This window comes from Mesocricetus auratus, unplaced genomic scaffold, assembly GCF_017639785.1.
Source record: "Mesocricetus auratus isolate SY011 unplaced genomic scaffold, BCM_Maur_2.0 Super-Scaffold_100025, whole genome shotgun sequence".
NCBI classification, from domain to species: Eukaryota; Metazoa; Chordata; class Mammalia; order Rodentia; family Cricetidae; genus Mesocricetus; species Mesocricetus auratus.
In genome coordinates this window covers 1,808,170-1,829,238 of record NW_024429206.1, presented here as the reverse complement: position 1 = coordinate 1,829,238, position 21,069 = coordinate 1,808,170, and the positions used below count along the sequence as shown (strand labels likewise).

Genomic DNA, 21,069 nt, shown 5'->3' with positions numbered 1-21,069 from the left:
GGTCTACAAGAGCTAGTTCCAGGACAGCCTCCAAAGTCACAGAGAAACCCTGTCTCAAAAAAACAAAAACAACAACAACAACAAAAAAACCAAAACCAAAAGACTGCTTTTAAGATGAGAATGATTCAATTTACAGGTGGCTTAGAGAGATGACTCATCAGTTAAGAGCACTGGCTGCTCTTCAGAAGACCCGGGTTCAGTTCCCAGTATCCACATGGTGGCCCACAGGTGTGTCTGTAGCTCCAGTTGCAGTGGATCTGATATCTTCACATGGACATACATGCAGGCAAAACGGCAATGCACATTAAAAAAAAAAAAAAGACAAGCACCAACACAGAGAGCCACAACTGGACAATGTCCAGAGAGCGAGAAACTTTGGAGTACTCAGTCCTAAATCAGTTGTCTTCATTAAACCCCTCCCTGCAGGGCTCAGGGAGATAGACACTCAGAAGAGGGGAGGGGAACCAGAGAGGATGGGTGATGTCTTCCAGACACAACAGAAGTGGGGCACAAAGGAACTCACAGAGACTGGCAGCACACACAGTCTGCGGTTTAAGCCAGACAGGGTCTAAGTGAGGAGGGCTAAGACACAGGGGGGTCCCACTCCTAACCAAGAAAACTGTCAATTATACCCACTTAAGAAAAAAATTAGTTTTCTTCAATGGAATCTCATTGGGCATATTAACCACACCTCAGGTCAGGACCCATGCTCAGGAGTAGTTAGTCAACACAAAATGAACTCAATGTTATTTTTCAGACTTTTAAAAATCTCATAATGTTTTGTGGATTCTTTTCTCTTCTAAAGATGTATGTATGTCAGACAGAGTTTATATAACCTGGGTATTCTGGAACTCACTATGTAGACCAGGCTGGCCTCCAACTCAGAGTTCTTCCTGAGTGATGGGATTAAAGACATGCAATACCACACCTGGGTAAAGTAATTTTCTTTATAACCAATAGCCAGAGTGGTTATATCTACTGTGAAAAGGTATGTAAACTGGGCGTTGGTGGTGCACGCCTTTAATCCCTGCACTCGGGAGGCAGAGGCAGGCGGATCTCTGTGAGTTCGAGGCCAGCCTGCTCTACAAAGCGAGTTCCAGGACAGTCTCCAAAACAATACCGTCTCGAAAAACCAAAAAAAAAATGTATGTATGTATGTATTTGATCTGTCTGCATGTATGCCTGCAGGCCAGAAGAGGGCACCAGTTCTTATTACAGATGGCTGTGAAACACCATGTGGTTGCTGGGAATCGAACTCTGATTTTGTTCTGTGTGTTTCGTGTGTGTGTGTGTGTGTGTGTGTGTGTGTGTGTGTGTGTGTGTGTGTAGCTGGGTAGGTGGGAGTTAGGGGAAAAGCATGATTAGAATAGAGTGTATGAAAAAAATTGTTTTCAATAAGAGGGAAAAAAAGGACTGCTTTTATTTTTGAGACAGGGTTTTTCTGTATAACCACCCTGGCTGTCCCAGAACTCACTCTGTAGAATAGGCTGTACTCAAACCCTCAGAGATCTGCCTGCCTCTGCCTCCTGAGTGCTGGGATTAAAGGCGTGTGCCACCATGCATGACTACAAGATCGCTTTTAAAACTAACACACACACACACACACACACACACACACAAAATTGCACCCATGCATGCACGCGCACATGCATACACTTACTCTCTACATACAGCTCAAGCTGGCTTTGAAGTCAGGATCCTCCTGCTTCAGTCTTCTAAATACTGGGATTACATGAGTATGTACAAATGCAAAATGTGCTTTTTAAACTTTACAGAGAGTTCTTTTCCTAGCGAAGACTAATGTGCATATATATGGGTGGCTCAGTCTGTCCTTCACAGTCCTCACTGCTAGTCATTTAATGCCATTTTCTACAAAGAAACAATGTTCTCTGCAGTCTGTCATAATAACCCAGTCCTTAGAAACAAACTACACGTGAAGGGCACCCCATAGTCTACATCTCCTGGAAGGTCCTATCAATTTGAAGCTGACCACATACCTGTTCCTTCATGCTGTTTACTTTCATCCTTTCTTTCTCTAATGAGGCTTGTAAGGCTTCGACAAGTTGCTTCATCTGGCGATCCTCTTCCTCTTTGCGCTGTAAAACTGCCTGCACCTGTATGACATTATAAAAGGATGAATAAGGAATGATATCAATCCCAAGCCCCTATACAATCTGAAATATAATTCAGGATCCTCTACAGTCAGCCACCATGTGGGGCCCAGTAGGATGGTATGGTGGTCTGAAAGAAAATGGACCCCAGAGAGAGTGGCACTATTAGGAGGTGTGGCCTTGTTAGAGGAACTGTGTCACTGGGAGGATGGGCCTTGAGATCTCTTTTTTCCTCAGGCTTCCCTCAGTGTAATAGTCAGTCCACTTCTGTTGCTTGCAAGATGCAGCACTCTCAGCTCCAACACCATGTCTGCCTGTACACTTCCAAGTTCCCTTTCATGATCATAATGGACTGAACCTCTGAAACTGTAAGCAAGCCACCCTCATTTAAATGTTCTCTTTATAAGAGTGGCCATGGTCATGATGTATCTTCACATCAATAAAAACCTGAGACAGAAGTTGATACCAGGGACTGGGGTATTGTTATGACAGGACTGACCATGCTTTTGTTTGGAGTAATATGGACTTTTAAGCAGTGGAATGCTTTAAGTGACACTTAATAAACCATACTAGTAGGAGCATGGAAAACAGAGGTGCTAAGGATTTGAACTGTCAGTGGCTCACTCAAGAGGTTTTAAAGAAGTTTTAGTATGTTGCTTAGAGATGGTTCTTGTGATATTTTGATGAAGATAGCTGCCTTTTGCCCTTGTCTGAAGACTCTACTAAGGCTAAAGTGAAGAATGTTGGATTAATTTCCTTGGCAGAAGTAATCTCAAAACAGCTTAGTATAGACTCTGTCTTGTGGATATTTGTGGTAACTCTAATGAAGATTTATAATGAAAAGTAGCAAGCTGAGCATAGTAAATTACAAAATGTGCATTTTGGGGAGAAAAGGAGCACCAGAAAGCTAAGTTCTTTGTTCAGGGAGATAAACAGATTAAGATTTCACCCATCTGAGTTCCCAACTTGTGTGAAGGAATGAAAGAAAAGCTAATAAAGCTGGGTGTGGTGGTGCTTTCTTTTTTAATCCCAGCACTGGGAAAGCACAGGCTGGAGGATCTGAGTTTGAGGTCAGTCTGGTATAAAGACCAAGTTCAAGGACAGCCAAGCTTAGGCAACAAGGAAAACAGAAAGCTGGTGAAGATGTAATTAAACAAGGGGGCCAAGTACCAGCCCCCATAAGCAGCAGAACTTGGCAGCTTCAGCCAGGTGGTTCTGGCATTAGAGTTAAAGATAGAAGAAACAGGTTGTAGAAGTTGCCTCATTGTCTAAGTACAGCCACTGAGACCAGGCATGTGTCAGGGGTGTCACTGAAGGAAGGGCTAGTGGAGAGGCCATTGTGTGAAGCTATGTAGTTGCAGCATACAACTACATCTTGGAGAACCCAAGATGTTAGAAATGCCAGAGTCACGGGAAGAAGAGCTGGTAACAGGGAGTGAAAACAGCCCAAGAGAAAAGTGTGTTGCAGTCAACAAAGCTGAACAGAATGGAGATGTGGAGAGCACTTTGACAGCAGACATAGAGATGAAGTTTGGAGTTTGCCCAGCTGGTTTTGGTCTTCCTTTGGTCCAACATTTCCTTATTATGCTCCCTTCCCTGTGTTTTGGAATGGTAATGTATATCCTGTGCCATTATATGTTGGAAATATGTGATCTGCTTTTTGATTTTTATTTTTACAGTGTGTGTGTGTGTGTGGGGGGGGTGTTACAGATAAGAAACTGCCATGCATTTCAGAAGAGACTTTGGACTTTGAAACACTGTTGAGACTGTGAGAGACTATGGGGACTTTTGAAGTTGGACTGAATGCATTTTTTCTGTTATGATATGGCTGTAAGCCTTTGGGGGCCAGGGAATGGAATGTAGTGGTTTGAAAGAAAATGGCCCCCAGAAGGAGTAGCACTATTAAGAGGTGTAGCCTTGTTGGAGGAAGTGTGTACTGTCGGCAGGCTTTGAGGTTTCTTTTTCTCAAGCTTCCCTTAGTGTGACAGTCAGTCCACTTCCTGTTGCCTGCATGCTGTCATGCTCCCCTTCGTGATCATAATGAAATGAAACTATGAAACTATGAGCCAGCCACCCTCAACTAAATGTTTTCTTCTAAGAATGGCCATGGAGTCTATTCATAGCAGTAAAAACCTAAGACAGGTGGCATACATAATGATGACATCACAGGAAAGAAAAAGGTAGGGAAGTGGAGAAGCCCCTCTCTGGGTTGGATGTGTACCTCAGTTGGTAGATGGCTTGCCTAGCAGGCACAGAGCCCTGGATTTGATTCCCAGCACTTAGGCATAGAACAAAACAAGAGGCATGGCTGTAATCCAACGACTCAAGGCAGAAGGATTAGAAATTTAAACTCATCCTTAGCTACCTACTACATTGAGGGTCAGCCCTGAAGCACAATCCCTGCCTCAGAAATAAATAAATGAATGAATGAATGAATAAGTGCAGAAGTGTGATCTCACAGGAGTGTGTCATATAGCTGTGTTCAAGAACACAGCTGAGAATCCAAAAGAAGGATGCAGATGTATCATAAGACATGTTTACAAGCAAGGCAGCCCAGCGAGGACAGGAGTGGTAGGAATTAGAGCAAAATGTAAGCTAACTAAACTTTTCCAATAATTACATTTTTTTTAAGACTTGTGTGTGACATGACCCTTAAGTGACATTCTGAAACTTTTCCCTGAAGTGTTCAGCTACCTCTAAAGCACTGTAGAACCTAAGGAGTTAAGAACAGAATCTACAATAAGACACCAAGTAGGGGTTCAAATCCTAGTTCTAAATCATATCAGGACTTAAGGCAAGTGTCTTTTTTCACAGGTTCTTGTGCTCCTAGAGCCAGAGGACAGGCTGACTTGTCCCACCAGAACTCTACTGTGTAAAAGGAACTAATGAGCTTGGTACAATGACCACAGGCTCTTACAGCTGGGGGATCCAGGTTTGGGCAATGGCCAGGTTCCTTTGAGCCTCTGAGTCAGGTGTGGTGGTCCCCTGAAAGTGGCTATGACTTAGTATGGTGAGACACTGACAGTAAATATGGTCCACATATCTCTCATGCTGCTCCTAGCAGATAGGTCTTAGCACCTGGAGATTCAGCTGCACCAGGTCAGCTTCCCTCTTGGCTAGTGCAGTCTCCAGGATACTGTTGTGCTCCCGCAAAGCTGCGTTAGACTGTCCAAGGCCGGTCAGCTTCCCTCGTTCGTGTTCTAACTCCAGAGCCAGTTTCTTATTTGACTCTTCAAGACGTTTTATTTTCCTTCTGAAGCCTCTGGATTCTTGAAGCTGAAACATATTGATACATGTAAAATTTCATGTTCTGGCAGGTGTGGTAATCCATGCCCATGACCCCCACTACTTGGAAGGCAAAGGCAGAAGGATCAGTTCAAGGCCAGCGTGGCTATAGGAGACCCTATATCAAAAGCAACAACATTCTCACCCTCAGACACAAATCATATTCTGCTAGACAGAATTATTATACTCAACTGACACAGGGGAGCAATTTTCAACAAGAGCTAACACTAAAGCACAAGCTGTCCTTGACTTATTACCTGTAAGGTTACTGCTCTTTTGGGTTCAGAGACTTCCAGGGACGAGAGTCCAGAAACTGCTAAGGGCCTTGCTAAGCTACTCACAAATAGACATGGAGCTGGGCAGATCTCAGCACACCCATTTGAGGACAGGATAGAGATTCCTGAATAAAACATACATGCCTAAAAATTATTAACATTCCTATAGACCCTGCTCTAACAGCATGGTAAGCAGTGGGGTAGGCCAGGGGCTGGTGACAGGGCCCTTAGTGACAGTGATAATACTGCCTGAATAGAGTCAATAAACTGCTTCTAAGTTTTCAGTTCTTTGGCAATTTTAATTTGGGTTTGTTATTTACAATCAAAGCATTTAAACTGGGAAAAGAACAGAATGATATAACCTTTGGGCACTGAAATAGGACAAATCTGTTATCTACAAATCCGCTAGGATGGAGTCACAGCTGTTCTGGGACTCATGTGGCACACAGGCTACAGGCTAGGCACACCTGCCTTAGAATATTTTGTGACTGTAAAGTAGTAACTGTTGTCATTCTCCCTAGAGTAATGGCAACAATCTGATCCACCAACAATCACAAAGAGACCAAGTGCCAGGGAGCAATGCTGACCAGACAACAACTCTATGCTTAGTAATACAGGTGTTACCTCATCTTCCAACTCCAGCACCTTCTCCCGGGACTCTTCTAGCTCCTGGCTAGTCATTGTGATCACCTCCTGCAACTCCTTCTCCAACAATATCTTGCTTTGGCCAACATTCTGCAGTTCCACCTCCAGAGCCCGAATCTTCTCCTGAAAGCCAAAACGGTTGTCATGTTTAGTCAATGGCCCTCTCAATAGCACATAATTGACTACATTCTAGATTTTGTAGTTGTTTTTATTAAAAATTTTTAATTTACTTTGTGCGTGTGCACAAGTGCATAGGTGCCCTTTTGTGCATGTAGAACTCAGAGGACAACATGTGAGAGTTAGGTCTTTCCTTCCACCATGCAACTGAGAATCAAACTCATGTTATCAGGCATGGTGAAAGGGGCCTTTATCTATTTAACTAGCCCTGGATTTTTTGTTTGTTTGTTTGTTTGGGTTTGTTTTGGATTTTTTTTTTTTTGAAACAGAATCTCCCCTACTAATAGAAAGCCCAGACTGGCTTTGAACTAGTAAACCTCTCTCCTTAGCCTCACAAGTGTTAGGATTATATCACTAAACCTCACTCAGGAGGTGCTATTCTTTTGTTTATTTGAGATAAGGTTTTGTGTAGCTCATGCTGGCCTAGAACTTGCCACAGCCAAGATTAGCCTTGAAATCCTGATCATCCTGCTTCAGCTCCCTGTATATTCCGATTATAGTTTTGAGCCATCATTCCTGAATGGAGGTTCTATTGCTCACTCTTGTGTTATGACTGAGAGTACAAGGGTATACAATAAGACAGTCATTTCCTTACTCTAGGCCACCATAAACAAAATCACAGCTTAAGCTCCTGGGAACAGGAACAGATTCTAGACTCCAGAGCACTCCACACTTTGCTGCCTTTACTAGGTAATCCAAAAGAGTTAAAATGACAAACAGAAAGGAATATGGCGATTGATTAGAGAACACTCAATATTTTATACAAGTAACAGAATGGGTATTTACTTATTCAACTGGACAAGCAAATGACATTATTATGTTACAATCTTCTACTTATAATTATAAATCTATAATCTAAGAACTTGGGAGGCTGAGGCTGGAAGATCAAAAGTCTAAGACACAAGGTAAAGACCCTGTCTCAAAAAGAAAAACACAAGTTTGGCATTGTAGTATACATCTGTAATCCAAACATTTGAGAGGTAGAGGCATATATAAGTAATAGAAACTCAAAGCAAACCTCATCTAAAACAACAACAAGAACAAAAACATAAAGACGGGGAGCTGGAGAGATAGCTCAGCAGCTAAGAGCACTTTTCACTCTTGACCACAGTTTGATTCCTAGCAGACATGTAAGGTGGCACACAACAACCTGTAACTCCAGCTCAAGAAATCTGACGCCCTCTCCTGGCCTCCCATGGCATCTGTACACACATGTACACACACACACAGTAAAATATAAATTATTAAAAAGACAAAAACAAGAAAGAAAAACCCCTGAAGAATAGAACTTTCCTAGTGAAGTGACATTTGGATGATCCCGAACACATATTCTGCTGACCCTCATCAGAGCTGTGTGGTTTACTGACCTGTTGCCCTCATTCTGCTGTCACCTCTCAGCCACTGCAGCAAAACATAACCTGTCTATCAGAGCTTCCCAAACTTTACTATCTTAACGCACACTTATCTACATGAAAAGATAGGAAAGTGACAAGGCTCACTTTCCACATTCACTGTGGGTAAGGCCAAACAGACACTCTTCCCATTAGACTCCCAGCCTAAGTGCTTGTCTCCCCAGCACCTCCTGCAATCTTTTTAACCCTATCAGATACTCCTGTAATTTTTTTTAACTCTATCAGATACTACCTCCTGTACCTTCCTCTTTCACTGCATATTACACCATGTTGTCTCTGTCTGTACCTCTCCCTATGGGACCTAGGGTTATATAGAGAAGATTATAGGACAGAAGTAAGTTCTGCCTCAGCCCAGAGCCCAATTTCTACAGGTCAGGGAAGCTTCTCCAAGGACATATGAGATGTTATATAAGTCACTAAAAGTCCAAAGGCAGACGAAGTCATTTGTTAAAGAAACGTTGTCTATGCCAGATGTGGTGCTGCCTACTTATACTCCCAGATACTTAGTAAGCCGGAGAAAAAGAACTAAAAATTTAAGGCCAGCCTGAAGATAACTTAAATTGTCTCCAAATGAAAATTAAAAATGAAAAAAGAAAGGAAGGCTGGCAGTGTTCTCAGAGAAGTCAGAATTTTAGAGCGAGAAAATGTTGATAGAATGCATTTTTCCTATTCTCAAAAGAATCATAAGGACTCTAGCCAGATGTAGTGGTGCACACCTTTAATCCCAGCACTCCAGAGGCAGAGGCAAGTGGATCACTGTGAGTTCATGGCCAACCTGGTCTACAAATCGAGTTCCAGGATAGCCAGGGCTGTTATACAGAGAAACCCTACTCAAAAAAACAAATAAAACCAAAAAAGTCACGAGGACTTTGACAGGGAGAAATGTGTTTACCTACATGTAGAACAGGGTCACTGCTGCCACCAGAGCTCTGAGCTCTGAGTTGGCTGAGCTCTGCATCTGTGGCCTCCTTGGTAGCCAGGGCCTCTTGCAGGCGGCGGCTAAGAATGCTCACGGCATTCTCATAAGCCTTGTGCTTAGTCTTCATCTCCTTCTGGGCACTGGTCAGATCTGAGCCCAGCCGCTTCATCTTCTGCTTCTGTTCTGTGATGGCCCTGAGACGTGAGTGAGAAAGCTGAGTTAGCCTCCTGTGCAAACAACCAGTTCCCTGACTTCAAACACCAAGCGCACATGTTGCAGTTCACCTCCAGATCTAGATGGTGGTGTTTTGTTTTGTTTTAAGACAGGGTTTCTCTGTGTGGCCATGGTTGTTCTGGAGCATACTCTGTAGACCAGGCTGGCTTTGTATTTAAGAGATGTGCCTGCCACCACACCTGGCTTAGGGGAGTGGCTCTTGAGTGGCTTCAACTCAACCCCATTCTGTCTTGCCAGAACCTGGCTGATCCTCAGGAGAACTTGGGTGTGTTCTTGCTCTGCTGAAGGGGAAGAGGTATCTGTCAGAAGCCCATGCTAGAGGGACAGGAATGGCAATGCGAATCCACTAAACCACATCCACAGTCATCAAGACCTGCCCTCCTCTTTGAGTAATTTAAAAATGATTTTGTGGTGGGTATGGTGGTATACACCTGTAATGGCAGCATCTTAGAGGCTGAGGCAGAAAGATAGCCAGACACAAGACAGCTGAGATCTTTTCTCAACAAAACAAAATAAATGATATTGTGAGGGCAGAGAAACAGCATACTCCAACCAAAAATTATCTCCAACATTCTTCCTGAAGTTCAAAAACAAACTCTTACAGATTTATGAAGATATTACCAGCTGATAAAACATAAACAACACAAAATATACCACAGAGTAACAAGGTCCTAAAAGGTTGGGACTCAGAGCTCACACTGTACCCCAGCATTTCAGAAGGTGAAGCAGGAATATCACAAGTCTGAGGTCAATCTAGGTTATAAGAGAGATATTGCCTCAAAAACAAACAAACAAAAACAGTTATTCTATCTCTAGATAGATAGATGGCCCAAAAGGGTGTTTACATGTGTATGTACACATGTGTATATCAGTAGTTGCTGGTAAGGTCATATGTTTAAGTTTATATGTGTTGAGTATAAAAGGGTAAGATGGATAAATATCAAAGTGTCAATCCAGTGAGGGAGCAGGAATGTGAGGATACTGACACTAGTGTGTGAAATAAAAAGTCAAATTAAATAAAATTAGGAGATTTTAGGGCTAGGGATGTAGTTCAGTGGTAGAGCACCTGCTCAGTATGCTCAACATCCTGGGTTTCAACCCAACCTAGGGGAGGGGGGGTGCTTCTGTAAAGGATGCTTGAGCAAACCAACTCAAGGTATGTAGGAAAAAGTAACTGCCAGGTCATGATGGAACTTTAGAACCAGTGTTCCAGGCTACCTTTTCAAAAGCCCAAGTTCAAAAAGAGTATGTTAGGAACATAGGAATATCAAGGACTATACAGACTGTTCCTGCTCTCGGCAGAGCTGGTAAGTGTATGCTGCCAGACTTACTTCTTGGCCTCTTGCTGAAGCTCTTCTATTTGTTTCTTTAGTGTCTCGTTGGCCTCAGTAAGGGCTACCATCTGCTCTTTGTCAAACTGTAAAGACTTTAAAAAGAACAAAGAATGGACAGTAAGTAAAAAAGCCACCTGCTTCAGATATTTGTCACTGATGAACAATACTTCAGAGAAGTCAAAGCATTTCTGAGGGTTGGAGAGATGGCTTATCAGTTAAGAGAACTGTCTGCTCTTCTAGAGGAACCATATTCAATTCGCAGAATCCACATAGAAGTTTATAATCATCTGCAACTCCAGTTCTAAGTGATTCAATGCCCTCTTTAGGCTTCCATGGGTAGCATACACATGGTACACAGATATACATGCAGCCAAAATACCCATATACATTAAAAACATTTATAGCTACTGTGTCCAGACCATTAAATGTCTTCCTAAAGCTTATGTCCTTGCAGGAAAGACAAGTTCAGGTTAGCCCAGCCTTACCTGATGCCTCATAAAAGGAACAAGCAAGGTGCTTCTGGGTGAACACTGGACACAACATCCTTACATAGACATGCTGACCACTTGTCTACCTGAATCTTGCCCTGAACCTCTTAGGGATTCTCAGGTTGTCATGTGTAAAATGGGGCCTTTTTTATTCTAGCATCCTGCATATCAACTCTCCAAATTTCTCACCCCAGGAAGTGTTCCTTATCTGGACAGAGATCTCTGTCATCCCTTAGCCCTACCTTGTCTGATCTCTAAGCCAGTCACTGCACTCATTAAAACAGCAAGACTCAGGGGCTGTCCAAAGGGCATTGGTAGCTACATGATCCTCTCAGTGACTGCACCCTGCCGAAACTCAGAGCACTCTTTGCTTTCTGTCTAGTGACAACTTTGCAGACTTTGAGGCTCAACCACTAGCTCCAAGGACCCTATCACAGGGTGGCATATCCAGGTGCTCACTCTTGTTTCTTTCATATGGCATCAAAGCCTAGACTTACTTGATTATTAGTTTCAGGAAGGCTTTGTCTCTAGATTGCTTTAAAAGCCTTTCTTGGGTAGTGCTCCCCGTTCCACCTTGTACACAGTAAGCCCTCAGCACACTCGGCTGAGTCTTCACAACTCAAAAGAACCTATCTATTGCATTCCACAATCTATGTTCTGCACCCCACCTGCAGGTGAGTCTCCATTTCATCTCGTTCTTTCTGCACTGACTGGAGATGCCCCTCAAGATCTGCCATCTGCTGGTGAACCAGAGACATCTCCTTTTGCAGTCGTGAGTGTTCTACTTCCACAGTCTTCTTCTCTCCATGCACTTTTATTAGCTCCTGCCTCAGTTCCTTCATCTCTGAGTCCAGCCGTTTTTTTGTAGCTTTCAGTTCACTAATGAGTTGGTCTTTGGAAGTAGCATCTCGCCGGTAGGCCTCTACCATTACCTTCAAGACAAGACAAAAGTAATAAGCCAGTGCCAGTCAGCATCTTACTCAGTGAATAAGGCTGGCTTAAATAAAAATGTTTACCAACATTCAAGGAATAATCCCCCCCCCCCACATTCTTAGAAAATTAGAGGCAAGTGCTCTAACCACTAAAATTTATCTTTAGTCCTAGGGCATAACTTTTTATACAAAAAACAATACATTTTATGAAATCTGACACTATTCATTGAGAAATAACAAATGATGGCATGCCTGGATTTCTGTCACATGATGTGGCTACAAACTATGCCCCTTATATCTGGACATTGTATGAAACAAGTAATCTCACAAGGGCTAATCTCCCTTTGGTTGGGGTACCTGGCTTCTGAAAGTTAATTCTTTGTATATCTCTGTAATAAACTGAAACACAACTTCTAAACAACTATGGAGGATCTTCCTCTCTTAGAACAAAATATTCAACTGATGCTGGCAACAAAGCAAGGAATTAGCTATTCCTCTATCAGGAGGTCAGGAGACAAAGGCTTCACAATACAAAATTTACATCACAGATCTTTTGGGTACAGACTAAATTTGTTTTTAATGTTGGATTGTGGTAAAAGCTTTCCACACACTTTATATAGCAAACACAACCAACACACACTGACAAAAAATGTGTAACACATACAGATCTTGGGAGTGATAATGACAGGGTATCCTGACAGGTACCACAATGGTAGGTAGTACACTCAGCTTTTGGGGATCACAGACCCTATCTCAGGGGAGAAATAGCATGCTGTCTCACTGACTGCAAGGGAGGACAACTTAGAACAAGTACAATGCCTTTAAAAAGGATAAGATCTAGATGTTCCCCTCTGATTTTGTTCTACTGAAGCAATATGCCCAACTCTTATTTTCCATGTCTTACCTTTTGTTGAAGAAACTGCTCCTTTACCTTCTGAATCTGTTTTCTCAATGAGGCTGTCTCTTGCTGCAAGTGCTCCACCTATTGGAGAGGTTTGCAGAAGGGTGGGTGGGTGTCCTGTGGCATTTCCTAAGAGCCAGCACTAGCCAGAGCCCAGAATGTGGCTTTTAGTCAGACCCATGCTGATAGTCCAAGGGCTCCTCAGGCAGGACACATAACTAGCATCCTTCCTCCTTGCCACTTAAAAGTACAAAGACAAGGTGAAGGGCAGAGGAGTGAAAGAAGGGATGAGGCAGGGGATGCGCTAGAGTAGAGAGATGTAAGCTCTTCCTGGAATAGCCAGAGAGGAAATACTTTTAAGTTTTGTGGGCCACATTCTGCTGCAGCATCTCAGCTTTGTTCTTGAAGCAGAAAAGCAGCCAGACACTACATAAAGGAATAGTGGGGCTCTAGCCCAATGAAACTCAATTTATAAGAACCCACAACCTTGTGACTTTAAGCATACCAGAGACCAGCCCACTACTACCATCTGGAAGCTTGTAGAAATTACCATCTCAGGTCCCAGACTGAGACAGATCTATACATAAAAAGCCCCAGGGACTCAGGAATACATGATGTATATGAAGGACTACTCTGGTACAGCAAAAAGCCTGCTGCTGCTTTGTTGTTTTATGTGAGACAAAGAGAGATTCTGGGGATTGAACCCTGGTGTATATGAGGCAATATTCTACCACTAAGTCACACCCCAAACCCAATAAAAAATACTTTTGAGGGCTGGAGAGATGGCTCAAAGGTTAAGAGTACTGAATGTTCTTCCAGAGGTTCTGAGTTCAATTCCCAACAACCACATCGTGGCTCACAGCCATCAGTAATGAGATTTGGTGCCCTCTTCTGGCTTACAGGGATACATGCAGGCAGAATGTTGTATATACAATAAATAAACCTTAAAAAAAAAAAAAAAAGCTTTTGAACAAGCCAGACATCCTACCAAGGCTCTCACAGCACTCTGTATGGTACATCTCCATGACATATGATAGAAAAACTCAGATACATAACATTATTCATTCAATTATTATTACATTCTAAAGTGTCAGTGAAATCATGCTCACCTGACAGCGGTTAAGAACACTGAATGTGATCACCATCTTAGATGGTGGAAACTGAGGTCAGTAAACCCCAGAGCCTTGTTTGCACAGCTTTTTCTCAGACACCCTTGAGGACATGTGCTCATTCTAACCAGCCAGCCAGATGGGACAGCTAGCACCTGGGCAGGGCAGAGGTTGAAAGACAGCAGTTTCCCTGTAAGGTTGTCCATACACCCCTACCCCTCAAGTCAGGAAACAGACTTCAGAGTTCCAGCCAACATGCAGGAGAACCTCACCCCATTATACTGTTCTGTCTTTAAGGAAATCATAATCTAATACAGTAAAATCTCAACATGCTAAATAATGTTCAGTGTCAGCTAAGGTCCTTCTTACCACACTTATTAGAACTCTCACAATTCTCCCTAAATTAATGTCTCCAAGAGAAATAGACCATGATCCCTGGTCCTTTGTCCTTACAGAGCAGGATATTCAGGAATAATCATTCCAACACTAGTTCCACTTTCTGAGTATCTTTCTTAACTATGTATTTTTATAGATTTGTCAATTTCTAACAGTGTCATACTATTAGCACACTGCTGTTCCCCAGATATGGCCAGCCCACTGGGCTGTGCTTTTACTTATCAGGACACTGGTGTTACCAGGAGGAACCTACTATGAGCTATCTGTCCTACCCTGAACATCATCACATCAGGACTGGTTTGCCACATGTAGGAAGAGGAAACAAACCAAGTATACTACAGCTTCTCCTCCAGCTGAAAGCCAAAAACACAGCAAAACAAAAACAGCAGCAAACCTGGTGCTTTCTTTGCAGATACATTTAAAAGCCCCCCACAAAACTAGTTTTCCCTGTTTCTGGTGCCTCCATACCCAGAGGCCAAGGGAGGAAAAGGTTACAACAAGAACGACTTGTTTCCTGCTCAAGAACACCCTTCCACTAGTCACTCACATTTGCAACAGAACACATCACAGAAAAGAATCAATGTATGGTCCTTCAGAAAACAGCTAAGGCAGTGTTACCTGGTTGGACTTGACAGCCAATTCTTGTCTCAGTTGTTCCAGTAGCCCTGTTGTCTCCTCAGCATCTTCTTCCAAATGCTGTGTGCCTCTGTCAAGCTCCTCCTTGTCATTCTTGGCTGAGTGTAGAGCCACTTCCAAAACAATCTTCTCATTCTGCAAGAAGTGAATTGTGTCCTCCCTGGAGTCAGCCTCTTTCTGCAGCTCCTCCAGCCTTGCTTGTAGCTCATCATAGCGTGAGTGAAGCTCATCAAGAGACTGCCCCTTGGACTGCAGAGCCTCCTGTGTGGCGGTAAGCTGCTTTATCACATCCAGATGCTCCTGCTGAAGTGCTGTGAGTTGCTGGTCTCGCTGGAACAATGTCAACTTCACCTGAAAACAGATGATAAACTTAACGTGCTGTCTACAAGAACTTTTTTATTTTTGATGTTCAGTTTTAAATACTTTTGATGGATTCATTGAAGGGTCTTTTTTATGTAAAATTTTAGAGTACAAGAACATGAATAGAAACAAACCTGTCTGATAGTGACCCTTGAAATACATTCAACATACATCCCAACAAACCTGAGCTACTTGATGTCAGAGATCACATACAGGCCATACATTAATGGTACTGGGACATGAATATCAGGCAAAGGCCATATCAAAATAGATCTCTGTGAGCCTGGGGCCCAGGAAGCAGCAGTACTTGCCTGTTCCAATTGTTGCTCCAGGGACACTGCTGCATCTGCCACTTTCTGTAACTGCTCCCGTTCCCCTTCAAATTCTTCCAGCCTCCTTTGGAGGTCCTCTTCCACCATTGTCTTCGCCTCCTGAATCTGCAAAAATGCTGCCTCCTGATCAAGCATGTCAGCCTGAAGAAGAAAACAGAGGTTTTTTGTTTTTTTTTAATATTTATTTTGTGTGTATGAGTGGTTTTTTTGTTTTTGTTTTTGTTTTGGTTTTGGTTTTTCGAGACAGGGCTTCTCTGTATTGTTTGGAGGCTGTCCTGGAACCCACTCTGTAGACCAGGCTGGCCTCGAACTCACAGAGATCCGCCTGCCTCTGCCTCCCGAGTGCTGGGATTAAAGGCGTGCGCCACCAACGCCCGGCTTGAGTGTTTTTTTTAAAGATGTATTTACTACCTTTAGTATTCTGCCTGCATATATGCCTGGAGGCCAGAAGAGGACCAATTTGTCACATTTCTGCTTCTACTTTCTGAGTGCTGGGATAGCAATGGGTATACTATTACACCCAGCTTTGGTACTTTTCTTAGAGGAAATAATTTATACATCAAAAATGTCATTGGTTCTTTACAGAGCCTTTACTCATTATGGCTATCAACATGGTTCTCTTCTATATCTGAGCCAAATGGCTGTGTGCTCCATATGGAAAGAAGAATCGGCAGAATGTTGAAAAAAATGAGAAATCAGACAAGCCTGGAAAGCGAATTCTTTTGTAACTATCAAAGAAAGGTCAGGATCAAAATTGGCCCAGGAACACAATTCACAACCATTTCTGACTACTTTTTTTAATAAAAATTTCTTTTTTACATTAGTGTGTATGTTCACTTGAGAGCGCAAGCACACATACCATGGTGACATTATGGGGGTCAGAAGATAAGCTGCAGGAATCAGTTCTTTCTTCCACCATATAGGTTGCAGGGATCTAACTTAAGTCAATAGGCTTGGCAGCAAGCAACTTTACCAACCTACCAGTCCTTGACTAGATGCTTTATGGATTTTTCTTTTTTGCTTTTTGTAAAAAGAACATTAAGTAAGTATTACTGTCCATTTTATACAAAAGGAAGCTAGGGCAAGAGATGTGGCTTCAGGTAGAAAGCATATAATTAGTACATGTAAGAGCATATGCTCCATCTCTAACAAGAAAAAAGTGGCTAGGGATATAATTCAGTTAGTAGAATGACTGCCTAACACTCAAAATGCTCTGGGTTTGATCCCCATATCACCTAATAATAGACATTGTGGGACATGCATATACTCGCAATCCCTAACAGAGAGGCAGGAGGTTAAGAGTTCAAGGTTATCTTAGTTGCAAGGAGTTTGAAGCCAGCCTGGCTACATAGGCCTGTCTTGAAAGGCAGAAAAAAAATTAGATAGGTTTAGGTTAAGAAAGCATCGAGGGCAGCTGGGCATTGGTGTCACATGCCTTTAATCCCAGCACTCAGGAAGCAGAGGCAGGTGGATCTCTGTGAGCTTGAAGCCAGCCTGGTCTACAGAGTGAGTTCCAGGACAGCCTCCAAAGCAATACAGAGAAACTCCGTCTCAAAAAAAAGCCAAAAGAAAAAAAAAAAAGAAAAAAAGAAAAGAAAAGAAAGAAAGAAAGCATTGAGGGCAGTGATTCTCAACCTATGGGTTAAGACCCCATTGGGAATCACATATCAGATATCCTGCATATCAAATATTTACATTACAATTCATAAGAGTGGCAAAATCACTGTCATGAAGTAGCAATGAAATAATTTTATGGTTGGGGTCACCACCATAACATGAAGAACTGTATTTAAGGGTTGCATTGAGAACCACTGATCTGGGGTATTACAGAGAATGGGATTTGGATCCAAGCCATATACACTATATTTCCCATCATCATCTAGAGATGATCTGTAGAGCTAGCAGACAATAATGAAAATGCCTTTGGGAGAGCAGTAGGCACTGGAGGACTGAAAGCAGGTTGAGTGCTTACAAACAAATAAAAGTCACTATTACCATTGGGTCTGGAAATACTGCCAAACATACAAATATATTTAATCCCCTTTCTCCCATCCATTCTGTGGCTAGCTCTGTCCCCAGACTGCAACATGCACTGTGCACTGGTAAGGACTCAGGTCCAAGGGAGAGTTTAGAGAAGAACTACAAGATCTCAAGGGCACTTAGGCCAGACAAGAGGTAGAATTCCAAAATGCTGAACATCTATTACTGCACACATTGCTAAAAGGAATTATGTATGTGGGTGTGTGAGAGGGGGGAAGGGGATGAGATATGTTTTTGTGGTGCATGCACATAAATGTGTGGGAACACACAAACACACACACACACACACACACACACACACACACACACACACACACACACACACACACACACACACGATGTCCAAGGATATAATGTCCACTGGGTGTCTGTCTCTGTTTCTCTCCATCATACTAACTTGAAGCAATGTCTCTCACTGAAGAAGCAGCTTGCCATTTTGTCTAGGCTACCTAGCCAGCAAGCTCACAGGATCCTAGTCTCAACCACCCACAAATCCACAAATGCTACGGCTACAGGCACATACAGCCATATATGACTTTTTTTTTTTGATTTTTGAGACAGGGTTTCTCTGTGTAGCTTTAGAGACTGTCCTGGCACTCACTCTGTAGACCAGGCTGGCCTCAAACTCACAGAGATCTGCCTGTCTCTGCCTCCTGAGTGCTGGGACTAAAGGCGTGCGCCACCACTACCCAGACCATGTCTCTTATGTAACTCATGTCCTCATGCTTGTACAGCAAGTGCTCTTATCTACTAAGCCACCTCTATAGCACCAAAATAATTTTTAAATATTACATAATATGATAAAATATACAGTCACAAATACATTTATGTTCACTTATATTTTGATTATGTTTCTGTGTGTTTTACACTTGCAAGACCCATAGTCAGATAAAAATTATCACTCCACCATCACCACAGTCCTCACCTCAATGCTCTGGAGCTGAACAGCTATGCGCTCTTTTTCCTTGATGGATCTATGCTGAGTTTCTGTCAGCTGATGGGACAGGGACACATTCTCAAGCTTCAGGTGCTCCAAAAGGCCTGCTTGGGTCATCTGTCCAACCTTCAAGGAAAAACCCAGGTGGTAAAAAGGAACTTAAAATTAGGTTTCAAGTGTAGACCAGCCTATGCTTTATCATTAAGGCATTCTCTCTTTGCTACTAGCTGACGTTCAAATGCAAGGAAGCTCCTGCCCTTCTGCCTCCCCCCCCCTGGACTCTCCTCTGCCAATCTACCTTGAACTGGAGCCTTGTAGGTCCTGTATCGGAGAGGGGGGAGTGCCAAGAAATCAGGCCTTCACACTTGAGATCATGCAGTTTGGACATGACCTACACTGGAGTTCCCACTTAAGTGACACCTATAAACTAACAACCAAATCCCCCTGGATCACCATCAGTTCCAGAGACAATCAAGGCTTAAGTCGGCTTACAGTGTCTTCAAGAGAGGGAACCCAGCACCATAACCCCCCAAGGGGTGAGCAGCAGCAGAGATGCAAAATATGAAAATACTTAAGTGCAATGGGTCGTGGCAAGATCTGCCTCACCTCATGTACATCCCTAGCAGATGTCATGAAACGACAAATTCAAGATGGGATGGAACGGTGGGCCTCAGAGCTAAAGTAGCTGTACACAGTAAGGGAGGAAATACAGCAGTTGCTGGGGCTGTGTTTAAAGACAACAAGAAGAAAAGGACTGCATCTTCCACTCTGTTGAGTGCTCCTGGGAACAGATAGCAGTAGTCAGAGACAGAAGCAGCATGAAGAATTCATGCTCCTTGAAATCTCTTACCTTCTAATTTCCCTAACACATGAATTCAGCTTTTCTGAATATTCCACACCTAAGAGCATAGCAACTTATATCTTTTTTTTTTTTTTTTGAAACAGGGTTTCTCTGTGTAGCCCTGGCTGTCCTGGAACTTGCTTTGTAGACCAGGCTAGCATCAGAACTCACAGAGAGCCACCGACAACTGCCTCCTAAGTGCTGGGATTACAGATATGTGTTTGCATGCTTGGCTAAGCTAAATTTTTAAAAGGATGACTGGAAGTGCTCTTTGGCATCTTTAATCATTAAAGCCAGTCAGGCCTGACCTTCAGAGTAAAACACATTCCAGAAACCTGCCTGTTTCTCTTGCATGTTTCAATGGCATGCTGTCTAAATAAAGCTGCCACATAAGCGTCACACTAAAGCATAACCATCAGTGTTACTTCTGTCTAAAGGCTACACAGACAAACAGATACTTTCACACACACAAATTCAAGGGCTGGCTTGTTTAGCTTCTGCTAACAAAATAGGAAAGAGGAAAATGTCCCAAACAGGACCTGAAAGCAACAGTTTACATAGGAAATATCTATTGGTCAGAGTCAAGCAGTCAGAATAGGATCGAACTCTGAGAAGGACTACCTGCCCAAGTCTTTGTCATACAAGAACATTACAAGAAAGAGATTCAAAGCACAGAGAACAGGATGGGAGAGCCTCAAAGCCCAGGAAATGTGTGTTTGAGGACTCAGGTCAAAGGAAGATTTACCCTTTGGTTGGAGGGAAGGCATGGAGGCTCTTGTAGAGAGAGGAGGGTGTGGCTATGAAGCAATCAACAGACACTAAACAAAAACATGTCTATAAAAATCTAAAAACATAAACACCTTTCCCCCCATTTTGGTAGCTTTCAATGTATGATCACCTTGTCTCAGTTTTTAGAGTTTCGGATGCCATCAAACTCAATTTAGAAACACCTTTGTAATGCAATGGGAAAGCACATGCCATAACCTTGAAAGGAGTTTCCTGCACCATACCTGGATGTGTGCCACCTCTCCCTGCAGCCTGACCCTGGCCTCCTGGGCCAGTGCAAGTTGCTGTTGGTACCACTGCCGGGCATGCTGCAGAGATGTGATTTCAGCCTGTGATGCTTGTAGCTTGCTGGTCAATGTCGTGCGCTCTAGCTGTACTTGGTGGAGCTGACTCTGTAGGGCTGCCATCTGCTGCCGAAGGTCGTGCACTGGAAGTAAGCAAGCACAGCCAACTCAGACTGACCAGCATTAACAAAAGTCACAGCTGATTGGTCATTCGACCTAAAGTTGAAGTCAACAGAGAGAAGCAGTACAGCTAATGTTGGTTATGCATAGTGACCATGTTCTACAAAGTCACCACAAAAACACCAGTAATAGATAGAGAACCACTGTTACCAGACAGATGGGGGCTCCTGTGAGTCCCTAGACATAATGGTTCTAGTAACATTTATCTGTGATTTTGTTTGAACATACTTTATTGGGCTGGAGAGATGGCTCAGAGGTTAAGAGAATTGACTGCTTTTCCAGAAGATTGAGTTCAATTCCCAGCAACCACATGGTGGCTCACAACCATCTGTAATGAGATCCGGTGCCCTCTCCTGACGTGCAGGCATACATGCAAGCAGAACACTGTATAAATAATAAGTAAACAAATCTATTAAAAATACTTTATCTCCTGAATTATTTCTCTATTATCTACG

The 21,069-nt window shown here is 42.9% G+C and overlaps 1 protein-coding gene across 4 annotated transcripts in view; it reads right to left on the bottom strand.

Annotated features, from left to right (window-relative positions):
- The window catches only part of Golga3 (golgin A3), a 49,414-nt gene that overhangs the window by 9,370 nt on the left and 18,975 nt on the right, over positions 1-21,069 (bottom strand). For all 4 annotated transcript variants that reach the window (XM_040731434.1, XM_040731436.1, XM_040731437.1 and 1 more), the window contains 11 exons: positions 20,375-20,577; positions 18,512-18,649; positions 15,526-15,687; positions 14,837-15,205; positions 12,717-12,794; positions 11,549-11,812; positions 10,390-10,484; positions 8,802-9,018; positions 6,296-6,439; positions 5,190-5,387; positions 1,998-2,114 (listed from right to left, as the gene is read on the bottom strand). In XM_040731434.1, the coding sequence (XP_040587368.1) occupies positions 1,998-2,114; positions 5,190-5,387; positions 6,296-6,439; positions 8,802-9,018; positions 10,390-10,484; positions 11,549-11,812; positions 12,717-12,794; positions 14,837-15,205; positions 15,526-15,687; positions 18,512-18,649; positions 20,375-20,577 (1,985 nt within the window). The remainder of the gene's footprint in view (positions 1-1,997; positions 2,115-5,189; positions 5,388-6,295; positions 6,440-8,801; positions 9,019-10,389; positions 10,485-11,548; positions 11,813-12,716; positions 12,795-14,836; positions 15,206-15,525; positions 15,688-18,511; positions 18,650-20,374; positions 20,578-21,069) is intronic.